This window comes from Pseudonaja textilis, chromosome 2 (assembly GCF_049901715.1).
Source record: "Pseudonaja textilis isolate UNSWEBS1 chromosome 2, rPseTex1.2, whole genome shotgun sequence".
Classification (NCBI taxonomy): Eukaryota; Metazoa; Chordata; class Lepidosauria; order Squamata; family Elapidae; genus Pseudonaja; species Pseudonaja textilis.
The window spans coordinates 43,730,405-43,745,087 of NC_141991.1; the positions used below are offsets into that span (position 1 = coordinate 43,730,405).

General features: G+C 39.6%; 1 protein-coding gene across 4 annotated transcripts in view; it reads left to right on the forward strand.

Annotated features, from left to right (window-relative positions):
- Nucleotides 1-14,683, forward strand: part of GRIP2 (glutamate receptor interacting protein 2) — a 494,881-nt gene that overhangs the window by 222,714 nt on the left and 257,484 nt on the right. For 3 of the 4 annotated variants that reach the window (XR_015741616.1, XM_087923751.1, XM_087923752.1), the window contains exon 1: nt 4,450-4,859. The exons of the other annotated variant lie outside the window; for it this stretch is intronic. Coding sequence is in view for 2 of the 3 variants with exons in the window: in XM_087923751.1 (XP_087779877.1) it covers nt 4,703-4,859 (157 nt within the window). In the remaining variant the exon portion in view is untranslated. Of the gene's footprint in view, nt 1-4,449; nt 4,860-14,683 lie in introns of those variants that run through there. 4 annotated transcript variants of the gene reach the window in all.

Genomic DNA, 14,683 nt, shown 5'->3' on the forward strand with positions numbered 1-14,683 from the left:
AGGCTCCTTCGGGTTTCCTCTTATGCTGCTCACCAGGCATGGGATTCAACCGGCATTACTACCGGTTCGGTTATTACATGCGTGTGTGTAAAATAACCTTAGGCTGTGCCTCCTGGGCAGCTGAAAAGCACTGCACGCAGGTGCGCAGTTTTCAAAAAGCCTCTTTTTCCCTGCTTTTTCAACCTCAGCTGTGCCACGCAAAGCAGCTGAGGTGGAAAAAGCAGGAAATAAAGGACAGGTAAGAGCCCAGGCGGGTGGGCGGGCCAAACAGCAGCAGACACCGAACCAGTTCGGTGTCTGCTGCTCTTCAGAGCTACCAGTTCTATAGACCGGGCAGAACTAGTAGCATCCCACCCCTGCTGCTTACAAGCAAGAAAGTGCCTGTTTCTCTGTAGTTCTCTCAACTAGGTCTTCTGGCAGGGGAGAAGTCCTGCTGCTGATTAGGGCCAACCAATGGCAACATAAATTGATTGTGTCAGCGATGACTAATGAAGCCAGGAACTGATAAAATGTCTATTACATCGGCTTGGCACTATGAGCTTCATTGCTAATTACACAGTCACAACATCATGCTACTGTTGGAATTAACCAGCAAGATAAAATGGGGCTCTACTCATAAATCTTACTGATGGGAAATTTACACAGGATTATAACCATCGGTCAAAAGAGAAATCAGGACCGCAGTATGGACAGTGGTGGCAGTTGAAAGAAAAAAGAGATTTTGGGCACATACAGATCCTTTTCCAAGTATAAATTAAAATATCTGTGCTTAGTTAGTTCCATATAAGCTTTATATGACCCAGGAGGAAGAGATCAGAAAGACCACTTGATCTCATACCAATCTCATACCAAATCTGGGAGATGATTTTAAAACCTTTTATCTAGACATCTCCGCGATTTGATGAGTGCTGCGATGGCCTAGAAGTGGAGCTCTCGCCTCACAATCAAGAGGCTGTGAGTTCGATCCTAGGTAGAGGCAGATATTTCTCTCTCTGGGCACAGTGAAAATATATCTTCCGAATAAAATTCCACATTGGCGACAGGAAGGGCACCCGGCCAGTAAAACACTCAGCTCCATTCAGTTGCTCAGACTCCACCCCACAAGGGATTACGGGATCATTAAAAGGAGATGATGATCTCAGCTATTCGATATAAAATGGGTGGGAAACAGAAAGAGCTAGTTCAGTTTCCTTTCCCAGCTATGAGATTTCTCCTTTTAGAAGGCTCATTGGTGCCACATTTGTTATCTTTTCAGAACCAGGGTTCCTTCCTCTTAAAGTAGAGGAATGTGTGATGTTAGTGTGATGTTGCAAGATCACATCAACCCCTCCACAAATCTTAGGAACAGCCCCCTGGACCTCATCCAGAAGTTGGAACTCAAGTGTATTTTTAAGAAGATGTAGGAAAAAATATCTATAAAATGCACAGAGAGTAACCATATACTGACTTTATTGAGTTTTGGAATTTTAGTTAAGTTTAAATTTAAAATAAAGTGAATCATTTAATTCCAAGCTTGCCCACAGTTTGGCACCCCATTATAAGTTTTTGCTCTTTTTTTTTTTTTAAGAAAAATACATATTGTATTTTATTTATTTGTGGGAGATTTTCTATAAGAAGGTATATGAATATTTTAAAACTGTCAGCTGTTATCCCTTCAAGATAAGCCAGGTTATTCAAACAATATGTAATTTATGATTTTTTTTAAAAAAAAATTTTTTTCCTATTTATCAGAGAATAATAGAGAATGCACTTTGGTATAGATTTGGTAGTATTTTAGAAGAACAGACAATTTTTAAATGTAACTTGGTATGCTATTAAACGAATAATTTTCTTTTTTATATAAAATTTAATTAAATGATTAAATTGGTATGTGATATGGTTAAGTACTCTATATGAACTCAGTGTGTAAAAATTTACAGGGGTCTGATTTTTGTTTATTTTGCTACTATAACTTCATAAGTAGTTGCTTGGATGTACTGTATGTACATAGTTTGTTAAAATTTATTTTTATATGATTTCCTCTGTATTTTTTAAAAACTCAATAAATGTCTTTTTAAAAAGCTCCAAAGAAAGATAAAGTTGTTGACATCCATTCTTGGCTAATAACCAAAACACGTAGAATACTTTTGCTTTCTATTTGTTAGCACTACGTTTTATTTCTGTTCATCTAGCCCAAGGACAGGTTGCATCATTTTGTCATGTCCAAATAGTCCTCAACTTGTGATTGGTCACTTATCAACTGTTTGAAGTTAGTATGGACCTCCCCAGTGGTACTTACGACCAGGGGTGGGATTCAACACTTTTAACAACTAGTTCTGTGGGTGTGGCTTGGTGGTCATGTGACTGGCTGGGTGTGGCTAACTCAACATCACTCACATCGAGGCATGCATGTCCTTGCCTGGCCTCTCATAACTGTGGGGATGCTGCAACAGTCATAAGTATGAAAAACGGTCATAAGTCACTTTGTTCAGTGCCATTGTAACTTTGAATGGTCACTCCACACAAGCAAAGTACCAGCAAAGGAGGAAAAAAAACTCCAGAGAAGTTCCTGAGACAGGAAATCTAGTCCTGCCAAGAATGTAATAAGGGTTAACGGAGAGGCAGTTTCTGTAAGCAACACCAGAATGTTTCCTTCCTGCCTTCCTTACAGGATTAGGCCAGTAATTTCTTCTAACAACTGGTTCTCCGAACTGCTTAGAATGTTAACAACTGGTTCTAGCAAAATAGGTGCGAACCTGTAGAATCCCACCCCTGCTTACGACCCAGTTCCAAAATTTTGATGACCAGGCCCACCTTGTAGTCATGTGACCTTATGATGCACTCATCAGTCAACCTGCATTTATGGATGTTGCAGTATCTCAGAGTCATGTGACTAAGGTTTATGATGTTTTTGCCAAAAAACAACATTTATTTCCAGTTTTTTGCAAAACCAGCTCATAATGAACAATTGGTTTACTTATTAACCAAGAGAGAGACAGGTTGGTGTAGTGGTTAAGACACCAGGTAACAAAGCAGGAGACCTTGAGTTCAAATCCTGCCTCAGCCATGAAAGCCAGCTGGTTGACTTTAGACCAGTCTCTCTCTCTCAACCCAATCTAACTCACAGAGTTGTTGTGGGTAAAATAGGAGGTGAAAGGTGTGTTGGATATGTTTGCTGCCTTGAGTTAGTTATAAAAATAATAAAGGCAGGATGTAAATAAGTAAAATAAATAAACAGCCACCAAGTTTGGTTGACTTGCAGCACTGCAAAAAAGAAAAAAACTCATAAAATTGGATCAGTCATTTGGGTTGACTCACTTTGCAACTGTGATGACTTATAACCATAATCATCAGCAGGCTTTATTATGATTATAAGTCTAGGATCTTGATATGATAGATTTTGTATTTTTCTGGATCACTTCGACCAGGATTTTTTGAAAGCCACTTTCCTCTTAAAGGACAAGACACTTTTAATCTCACAAAAGATGGATTGCCATACACAGCGGCAAGAATGCCATTTTCTCCAGCATAAAAAAGCTGAAAGATGCATCCTGACTTCAGATTCTGTGCATATTTTCTCCATGCATTGCAGCAATAAGGGTTTTACATGTCTAATATCTCTACATTTCACTTGTCTGGTATTTTCAATTTACGTATTGTTTTTCTGGGCATTATTTTCCAATATTGCCATTCATTTCTTAGCAATTCCACAATTGCTTGTTTAAATTGCACTTTCCTCAGTGAGTTAATCCAGAGGTGGTATTCAGCAGGTTCTCACCATTTCTGGAGAACCGGTAGCGGAAATTTTGAGTACTTCAGAGAACTGGCAAATACCACCTCTGACTGGCCCAACTCCATCTGCCTCCCGAGTCCCAGCTGATTGGCGGGGTCTTCTTTTGTTGCCCTGAACAGGAGAATGGAGCTGGAAAGCAATTTAGTGGAGAGGGAATGGGATTTTGCAGTAACCTTTCCCCAGGAGTAGGTGGGAATAGGGATTTTACAGTATCCTTCCCCTGGGGTGGGAATTGAGATTTTGCAGTTTCCTTCCCCTGCCACGCCCACCAAGCCACGCCCACAGAACCGATAGTAAAAAAAATTGAATCCCACCATTGAGTTAATCCACTGTGAGTTGAATTCTGGAGTGTACAACATGACTACTAAAAAAATGTTGAGGTTGGCATGATAAACCAATAACCATGCTAAAGAGAAAAGGAGCTATTCAGTTGTATATTTGGATAAGAATCAGCACTGGCTATTTCTGATGCTTCAGATCGATACTGCTTTTTGAAGAGTCATTGCTCTTTCTGTGCTCCTGTGGACATTCTTTGGAGAGCATTTGAAAACTGTCAGAACATAGCAATGAAAACAGAAATTGGAAACCTTGTAAAATGAGTTGCTGGCCTTTTGAGTTATTTGTTCTCTCAAGTTACCAGCAAAGATCTGGATCTGTTCCTACTTTTGAAAGCACTTCGTGGAGCTGCAAGCTTTGTTCCTATTCGTTCTTCCACAAATTGCTCTGGGGTGGAAAAATATTATTTTTTTCACTTTATAACCGGGCAAATAGTTTTACTTAATGAGAGGGGAGCTACTACTTTCTCCTTCTCCATTCAAGTTTTCTTTCAAAAGGAGAACTCAACATTGCTAAATACAGGAATGCAGTGGATTTGTAGATTTTGTATTTTTTTCTTTACCATTGTCACTTTTTCTTTAACGTTGTGGACAAATGAAGAAAATTTTCAAGGTTTTCCAGGTAGCTAAAAAGTCTTCAAGAAGGAAGAGGAATAGAAATAAAGCAGAATATGAGGTGCAGGAGGAGCTGGACATCCAGGAATACTGTGATCGCCAAATTGTTTTGTGCAGTCTACATCTCTGTGTCAAGGGTAAGAAAAAGATATGAAAAAAGATTATTGTGTATTGAAGGTTGAGTGTAGATAAGATAATGCTAGGTACAGAAAGTCTTCCTCAGAATAGTTGCTCTTGATTTATGCTTTGAAAGGCTATTTTTCAAATGGTGCTTAAATACAGTGGAGATTGTGCCGGATTAGTTTGCCTTGACTTTCATTTCCCACCTCTTCTTTCAAAGGTGACCCAAGTCTTATTAGAAGTGTGTTCAATGAACCATGTGCATAGAAAGTGTAATAACTTTATAGTCCTCACTTAGATGCAAAATAAGTTATAGTCAGGTTTACACAACTTTTCATCACAGCTGTTATTGGTTAATCATACTCATGAATTAGCTACTGGGGGCAGAATGGTGTATATGTATGAGTATATGCATGTGCAGATAGGAGTTATATGCATGTGTGCAAACACAAGACACAATAGGAAAAAAAACTCTAGAAAACCTCACCCACACGAAAACAGGATAGGAAGACCCAGAAAGATAAATTTCTATTGAAAACGTTAAGCGACTGTGGCTCCAGCATGCATGCATCCGTTCCACTTCTCTGGTTTAATTCAGAAATGATTCTCAGGGTTTACCAGAACCAGACATACCTATTTGTGAATTCAATTCATTTTATTCCTCAGTAAATCTGTACAATAGGGGAGACAAGCTGGTTTCCTCAAGGTATTTTGGTCTTCAATATTTGCAACTTTAGCTAATAAAGTCCAGTGGCAAAGTCCATAAAAGCTATAGACCCCAAATCTCAGGAATGCTCAGGCTGTCTAACTCTAGTACAGATGCTTGCAACCTCAGAATAGCACTGGTGTACCTATTAGCAGCACAACTTTCCTCATACCTAAAAGACATGAGCCAGCCTTCTCTTAGCTTTTCTGAAAAAAATCTAAGATTCACAAATCAGCAGCACGATTTCCTACCATTCTGAGGCAGATATCACAGAAAACTGTGGTGAAAACATTAGAAAAGATTAGAAAACATTTTTGAGTCAAGTTGGACTCATGGGTCTTATGGCCAAAGCCCTATAAACTTTACGGCAGCAATAAGAAAATAGTTCACCATTGCCTTTTTCTATTTTCCTGGTTTTGTTTTGTTTTTTTTAATTTGCAGTCTCACAAGCTAAGCAGATGAAGTACTAACCAGTCTCATCAACAATTCTCATGTTTCCTGGAGATTTCATCTCGCTGGGCTCAATTCAAGTCACCCAGCTGGTTGGGTAACTTTGGCCCAGTCATTCTCTCTCAGCCCAATCTACCACCTCACAGGGTTATTGTTGTGGGGAAAATAAGAGGAGGAAGGAGTACTATACATGTTCACTGCCTTGAATTCACCCCTTATAAAATAAGGCGAGATAAATAAATAAATAAAAATCCTGGCCCTGGTTTGTTTAATGTCTTGTCCAGCTTCTGCTCCGTTCTAAGTGTAGATTAACTTAACATAATCTCTATGGAGGTTCTCAGTTATCCAAACCATGGTTGTCCCAAAGGTGCTTTTTCAAGAGGCAACTGGACTTTCTGGTTTTTCTTTGAAGAAAAACTTTCGCTTCTCATCCAAGAAGCTTCTTCAGTGCATCCAAGAAGCTGAAGAAGCTTCTGGGATGAGAAGCAAAATGTCTTCAAAGAAAAGCCAGAAAGCCCAGTTGCCTCTTGAAAAAGTACCTTTGAGATAAAAAGCACCCCAAATTCACCTGCAAAATAAATAAATTTATTCTTACCCATTTCTATGTGTGTGACAACTTTATATCCCTTCCCAACCATAAAACCATATCCTTCAATGTTAAGGACAGCTTCCAGTCACCACAACTCTGTCTACCTCTCCCCCTCCTTTTCTACCTTAATTTTACTGAAACATTGAGATAGGAACAATAGGCTATCTTTCTCTATCCTAATTACGTCACAACCTGTCTTTCCATCCATCTGAAGAGCAACCTATCTGCATCTGTTTTTTTAATTCAGAAATGTGGCCAGAGACACAATACCCACGGAAATTGCATCTGCTTTTGATATATTGGTCACTGCTGTTTTCAGCCTTCAAGCTTAATAGCATGCTTTGTGTAGCCCTGTATGTGGAGTTTATTTTTTATAAACCAGGGTAGGTCTCTTCCCAGATCTTCACCATGCACTTGTTATCTCCCTAATTAACTCTGGTTGTATTTATGACCCCAACATCTTATCATATATGCACACACATAACAAATGCACATTATTCCCCAATCTTCATTTTTACCCTGAGCAGTACAGCTGGCTTCATTTGACAGAGAGGCAACTGAGGCAGCAGTATGATAAAAATGATTGATGTGTTTGGACAGAGCTTGAATTGGAAATCTTACAAATCCAATATTGATCCCTTGTTTCTTATACAAACAATGCTGTTGGCTAGATAGGGGTTCTGCATAAAATGCGGGGCAGAAAATCTACAAATCCGATTATAATCCTCCTGGATTAGACAAAAAGGGAGAAGCAAAAGAGCCAATTGTAGGGTCAGTACCTCATTGGGTACCCGATCTGGGCTTCAGAGTCCTATTCTTTGTTCATAGCCATCTTTAGGCTAAACATGGTCTGGAGAGTCCTTTGTAAATCTGCCTGCAGACCAAGCTAATTGCATCCCAATTTATCATTCTGACTGATATGAGTAATTTATGCAAGTTGTGAATGGGTAGAAGTCAATGGCGTCTGCAGGCCAACAAGGGGAAGCCAGGGAAGAAGGAGAAATCTAGCAACAGACGGACACAATGCAAGCCCCATTGGTAAATATGATATAAGGAGGGTATAATAGTGCATTTGAACAAAAGTGGCATCATCTTGCAGTCTCATGGTGGAGGCTGATCCTCATAATTTTTTTAATTAATAAAGTCAGTTAAAACCTTGAATTATATGACAATGTAGACGTGGTCACATTTGTGGCTTGCCTCATGTACTCACAGCAATTTTGAAAATTGTATTTTTGGGATGTCCATAGAAAAGAGTATGATTTTCCCAATGGCAGTCCCCTAATATGCATCCCAGATTATGAAAATTATAAGAGAAAATGCTACATACAGATATCTAAGGCAGGCAGGTGGAAAACTGGAGCTTTGTATGAATGGAACAGAATTATAGCTGCATATATCAAATACTATATAAATCAATAAAAACAAAAATCCGACTTTGCTATTTGGAAGCCTGGTGAGATAAAAAGGTTAGAACATTTCCCACTGTTAGCATAATAGTGTCTCTTCCACAACCGTCTGGCACATAATTTGCAAGCATTTAAATATTACCTTGGGGAGCAAAAAACACCCCATCTTGTCTTGTAAGACAGAGTAATGTTTTTTGCAAATAATTGTGGCATCTTACAAATTGGGAGATGGACTACAAAAAGATTGTCATCCCAACTGAGACACCATAGAGAAAGACTGAAATACAGGCATCTGTTGAAATTGTCACTTTGGAGAACAGTTCTGGTTGGGATGAATACTGTGTTAAGGCAAAAATGAATAAATGTCACCACTCTGGGGACTTTGCCTTCTGTGGGAACAATTGAATGGCTAAAGTTTGGATGATATAATTACCAGAAAATAAACATCAGGTTTAGACAAGATACTGCTGATTGAGGATGTAAAGTGTACGTGGAAGGGACTGAAGAAACGGTTAACATGCCCTTCCCAATGCAAATGGTCTAGAGTATTCTCACATGCAGAGAAGTGGATCAGTCATAGCTCAATGGTTCTTTGAGTGCAAAAAAATAATAATCCTAATTTCAATCCCTAAGGATTGGTTGAGAAGTCCTAAGGCTGAATTGAATTCCTGATAATTCCCTGGACACAACCTTTCCCTTTTTCTTAGTAACAGTAAAGCAGTGTTTACCACTGCTTTTTTCTGGTACATGTTGCAATCTCCTGTCTATATCTGTAAAGTTAAATCAACTTGACTTCAGAATTTAGCAAAGGTCAGACAGGTAGCAATCCCTGCTGGGATCCATTTCTAGGTAGGGTTGAGACCTGAAGGAGTCATAGCAATCAGTGACTGTATTCATACAACAAACCTACTTTTTATTTTCTGGGCCAAAAATCCATTGAGGTATAAATTATTTCATGGGCTGGGTTGGCTATTTTGTGAATCAGTATGCAGGTTAATGTGTAATGCAGAGTTTGTGTATGTCTGTGTTTATTTGTTTGTTTGATTGATATGGCCACTCTTCTGAAGAACAAACAGAAAACACCAAAAACTTAACACCTTAGACATCCACCTTGAATGCAGCCAATGTAATCCACGCTACTCCTGGTATAACTGAACTTTGATAGTTTTCATTTAATTTGAATGATAGAATGCCTAATAAATACACAAACAAACAAACAAATAAAATTGTCCTATATTAATTTACTAAGAGCATTTATTGTCTTTCTCATATGTTCTGACCCAGCTCCCTCTGGCTCTGCAGACAAACCCTCTGAACTTAATCACCAATTTGTTTATTAGGAGCAAAAGCAGCCCTGGCAAAAAGTCTCTCTCACAGCAGGCTAACAAGTCTGTCCGGCTGGGAGATGAATAGTTGTCTGCCATATCTATTCATCTCCAGCCCCTGCCTTTTATCCCCAGAGCGAGGGTGGGACTTTGCTAGCAGTGGAGGCTCTTCCATTCCAAGGATCAGCCCACAGATTTCCATTGCTCTCCTCTCCTCTGGCATCTATGCCTCAGGCACTGGACCCAGCTGTTCCTCCTTTTCCTCATCAACAACCTCCATACGCGGGGGCTGTTGGCTCTCTATTTGAGCGCTGATGGATGGCCCAGGCTCCCACTCTCTCTCTCTCTCTGACAGCTCCATTCCCTCTTCCTCTTCGGAGCTCTCAGGTTACCTTGATGCTGATCCTTCCTCCTGTGCCTCCTCCTCATCTTATTCAGCTGCTGGAGGGGTCAGTGGCCAATAGTGTTTTTCAATTAAGAAAATCTGGCAACCCTCCCCCTTGACAAACAAAGCAACATATCTAAAAACTGTTTCTGTGATTCTGTCTCACAATCTCGCTCATGACCAAGTGCCACCCAGAGCTGTGCTCTAAGATGAATGGCCCTACAAACCGTTTAAACAAACAAACAAATAAATAAAAAATGTTTTGTAGTTCCTAATGCTGTCAGACACAGAATAATTAGAAGGGGAAAAAACACCACTCCAAAAAGCCAACAAGTCAAATGGGAAATCTTCAAAACAATCTTGTGTAGTCTCATCCCTCTGTAGAATTTATTTTTATATGTTTCTGTGGCTCCACATCTTCCCTCCCTGTAATGTTTTAATATTATGGCAGGTGAAATTTAATGCCTTGCCTTGGATCTTCCTTCTATTTCTATCACAGATATCTTTTTGTATTGTGGCTGTTCACAGGGGAAGTTGATAGCTTTGCTTCAAGGTATAAATCCCAACTTTGGGAAAGTATGGGCTTGTTTATCCTATTCGAGCTGCCTTTTAAAATCATGTGTATCCTTTTGAAAACAATTATCCATAAATCCCCAACTCTGTGTCCTTTGACGTAACAGCCTTCATTGGATGAAGCAAATTCCTAATGGCTTTCAAAGGAGCTACATGTACCCTCTACAGGGACTGCTTTCTCACACTTTTATTCATGTATTTATTAAATTTATATGACAGCCCTCCTGCTTATAAAATGACATTGGGGAGTTTACTTTTCCTTGAGTCTTGTTTTTCATCCAGGAACTGCACTCGCCAGTCCTGCTAATCATTCCACTTCCACCACATATTACAGGTTTGGTGATGGACTTGGTGAATGAGGAAGAGTAGGCCAAAACCCATCTTGATAAAGGGGTGACCTTGAACCTATCACTGTTTTAATCCAACCTACCTTACACTGTGAAGTGTACTTTGCTGTAAGAATAACCTTGGGAACAGAGGTGGGATCCAACCATTGTAATAACCAGTTTGGTGAGCGCACATATGCACAGTGTTTGAAACTCATCTTTTCCTGCAAGTCCTGTGTGTGCTACAGCGCTCATGCAGCAATCAGCTGTGCTGTGCGAGGCAGCTAAAGTTGAAAAAGCAGGAAATAAAGGACAGCCTAAAGCCCAGGTGGGCGGGTGAAGAACAGATGATTGTTGGAGCGAATTGGTTCAGCTTCTGATTGCTCATAGTCTATTGTTGTCCAAGACAGATTGTGTTGGGAAAATAATCACTGTCTTGTTGCTGTGTCTTCATCCTACCCAGTGATAGGGAGGGATTGATTAGTTAATTCCAGATATAATAGAACTGTACTATCTTAACTGAAAGCAAATACTTTCCAGAACAATATTTTAATTTTAACACGGTCTTACTCTGTTGAAAAATCTTAAAATATCATTTGCTGGAGTCTTTATAAAGTGTTAAGGGAAATACAAACTGTAAGTGCTGAGCTGAAGAATATTTTTTTGTTTGAGTTAGGAGCTATTGGTTCAAATTCCGAAGATGGTATTTTTGTTCAATAATAGCATTGTCTCATTGAGTTCAGTGAAGCTTCCCCATAATCCAAGGCTAATGGCTATAGTCTTCTGTGTTCCTTACAAGTTTAGTTAAACAGTGGTAAGGTCAATGGATGTCCAGCTAGATACCACGTCCTCTCCAGAGTGAGATATTGCACACATTACTTTGAATGTTTTATTAAAGATATCTCATTCGTAAATTATCTTATATGCATCTGTTTTTCCCCAGAGACTCTTCATGAAACTCATAAACATGCCACAAGAGCAATAAAAACCTCACTGAGCCAAGTCTTAAATATTACTTAAGACTGTTACTTAAATTAATTATATCCAAATCAGAAAATTCATTTCCAAACTGGAGTTGTAAATGCTTTGCCATTTAAAAAGAGAAACACTGGCTTGCTTTAATTCACTATATAGAAAGACAGACAAAAGCTTCAGTGATATTTTAAGCCTGCATCTGCAAGAAATGTGGCAAATTACTGAGTTTTCTAAAATTTCTGCTCTCCCATGTATCATAAAGCAAAAAAAGCTAAGTTTTCACTAGTATTAATTTGCATGGCAGAACATGAGGTTTTCTCATATGTGCAGATTCAGGTTGTTAGACTGAATGCGAACATTCTCTGGCTCACATAATACCTGAACAGTTCCAATTATTTTGTGGCAGGATTGTCAACATGAACCATAGGTCAGAGTATGTCATCCATTTCCATACTGTCTATGTGTTAGATTACATTTTCCAGAGGAGGAAGATTGGGTTTCTTAAACATTGTCTTTTATTGAAGATGGCTTTCCACCAATCATTGAGACACTAAATCTGCTCAGGGGACAGTTTTATTATATCTCAGCCCTTGGCTCTTCAAAAATATTACAATGCCAATAAAATGAATAAGGACTGGCAAAACAGAAGGACACTAAATGGCATTGTGTAATTCATCCCACATTGTGTGGAATTGGCCAACCTTTACTTTACTGAAGCCAGTGAAATGGTTTGTTTTTCCTTTGTCTTGTTAGATGTGCTTATTTTTGCAGAACACTTTCCCCTGATGTTCATATTGATAGCACATCTCCTTGAAATGACTTTATCATGACATTAGTTTGAACAGTGTTTTCAATACCAGTATTGTTACCCTATTTTAGAGCAACAACAATAAAATGTTTCATGCACTGCCTGTGCAAAATGGGCTCTTTCTGTTTAGGGTGCATTGGTGCAAAGCAGCATCTTGTATAGATGTTGGTTTGTTGTTGCTGTGATTGACCAAAAGGACCAACTAAAATAATGCTAAAATCTGTTTTTGGACTTTCCCTTTTCTTTTTATGTATTCTAACAGCAGGCAATTGAATTGGAACCATGGTGCTAGGAAAATGTCTACTTCATAAACGAATTTAAAAGTTTCTGCCATTTCCTTCAGCTGGTAGTTGACAGGTGACAGGTGTCCCCTGATCCTAGCAGGCTCCAAATTTAAAATGCTTGGTTGTTGATAAGGTTGTCTCTTTCTGACTCAATTATTCAGCCATGTGGCAAGTTGAATCTTAAAATATAGTAGAGATCAAATCCCCACAGTCACGGCTCTTAAGAAAAATAAATTAAACCTCCTTCAAGTTGAGCTGAATGTCTGGTGATTTTATGAAACCTATATGAAAGTGGTTTGCCATTGTTTTCTTCTGGGATGTTTCTTCACTGTCTCAATTTAATCTGTAGTACTGGTTTTCCCTTGTGGTCTCCTGTTCAAGGATTGGACATATTCAACCCTGCTTAATTTTTTTGAAATCAGCCAAAGCATGCTAGATGCTGCCATCCTGTATCTCCCACTTTACACTAGTTGATTTCTAAGTGTAATATGTTGGGTTTTTTTTTTTTTTGCTTTATAATTGATCATTCTAGGATGACCTCTTATGCAGTTTATTATCTCCATCTCTCCTTTATTGGGATGGCACAACCAAAAGCAAAGACCCAAAAACTTCAGGAGGGGCCTGCAGAGTCCCCAAACAGTTTGCTAGTTGTAGATTGATTGATTTATTGATTGATAGATGGATAAGTTTCTTTTATTATTCTTTATAAAATTTTATTTTATTTATTTATTTATTTGTTTTATATTGCCGCCTATTCGCCCATTGCAACTCGAGACGGCTTACACAATGTAAAACCATATTTAAAACAAAAAATAAAAAACAATAAAAACTAACAAAAAGAATCAAATAAATTAATAAAGTACAATAGAACAAACTCTGGAATAAATAATAATAATAAAAATAAAAAGTCATCCCCCAACTCCCACCCCCTGAGGTGATATTCAGCAGGTTCTGACCAGTTCTGGAGAACCGGTAGTGGAAATTTTGAGTAGTTCGGAGAATCAGCAAATCCCATCTCTGACTGGAGATTTTACAGTATCCTTTCCCTGCCACATGCACCAAGCCACGCCCACAGAACTGGTAGTAAAAAATATTGAATCCCACCACTGCCCATCCCCTGCCCCAATGACAGCAGATCATACTAGCCATTTGATGGGCTCCATCCCACTCTGGAATGCCTTCCGGAAGAGTGCTAGAGTGGGGGGCCATTCTAATCTCTGGGGAAATGATATTCTAGAGAGAGGGAGTCACCAATGAGAAGGCCCTTCTTCTGGGTCCCACCAGGTGTATCTCCCTCAGGAATGGAACCTGCAACATTCCCTGCCTCTCCGCTCTAATGGGTTGGGTAGACATGACCGGCAAGAGACGTTCCCTCAGACCATGGCTGGTCCCAAGCCATGAAGGGCTTTAAAAGTGACAACCAGCACCCTGAATTGCACCCGGAAGCAAATTGGCAGCCAATGCAGCTCCTGCAAGAGAGGTGACACGTGCACACCAGGGTCTGCACAAAACCATGCAGGCTGCGGCATTTTGCACCAATTGGAGCTTCCAGATGCTCTTTAAGGGCAGCTCCATGTAGAGCATGTTGCAATAATCAAGACGGGAAGTGACCAGGACATGAGTGACTGTGAGTAGGGACCACTGGTCTAGGAAAGGGCATAACTGGTCATGGAAAGGCCCTTCTGGCCATGACCACTACCTGCTCTTTGAGCAAGAGTCGTCAGTCCAGGAAAACCCCTAGATTATGCACAGGGTCTGTTTGGGATAGTGCCACACCATCCAAGACCAAAGGTGGTAATTCTCGGTCTTTCAAGAGTTTAGTTTCAACCCGTTGCTCCCCATCCAGCCCCTAACAGCTTCCAGGCACTGTGAGAGGGAGGACACAGCAACACTTAACTCACCACAGGCCGAGACATACAGCTGAGTATCATCAGCATATTGGTGATACCTCAGTCCATGGTGATGGATGATCTCACCCAGCGGTGAGATAAATAACTAATAAATATTATAA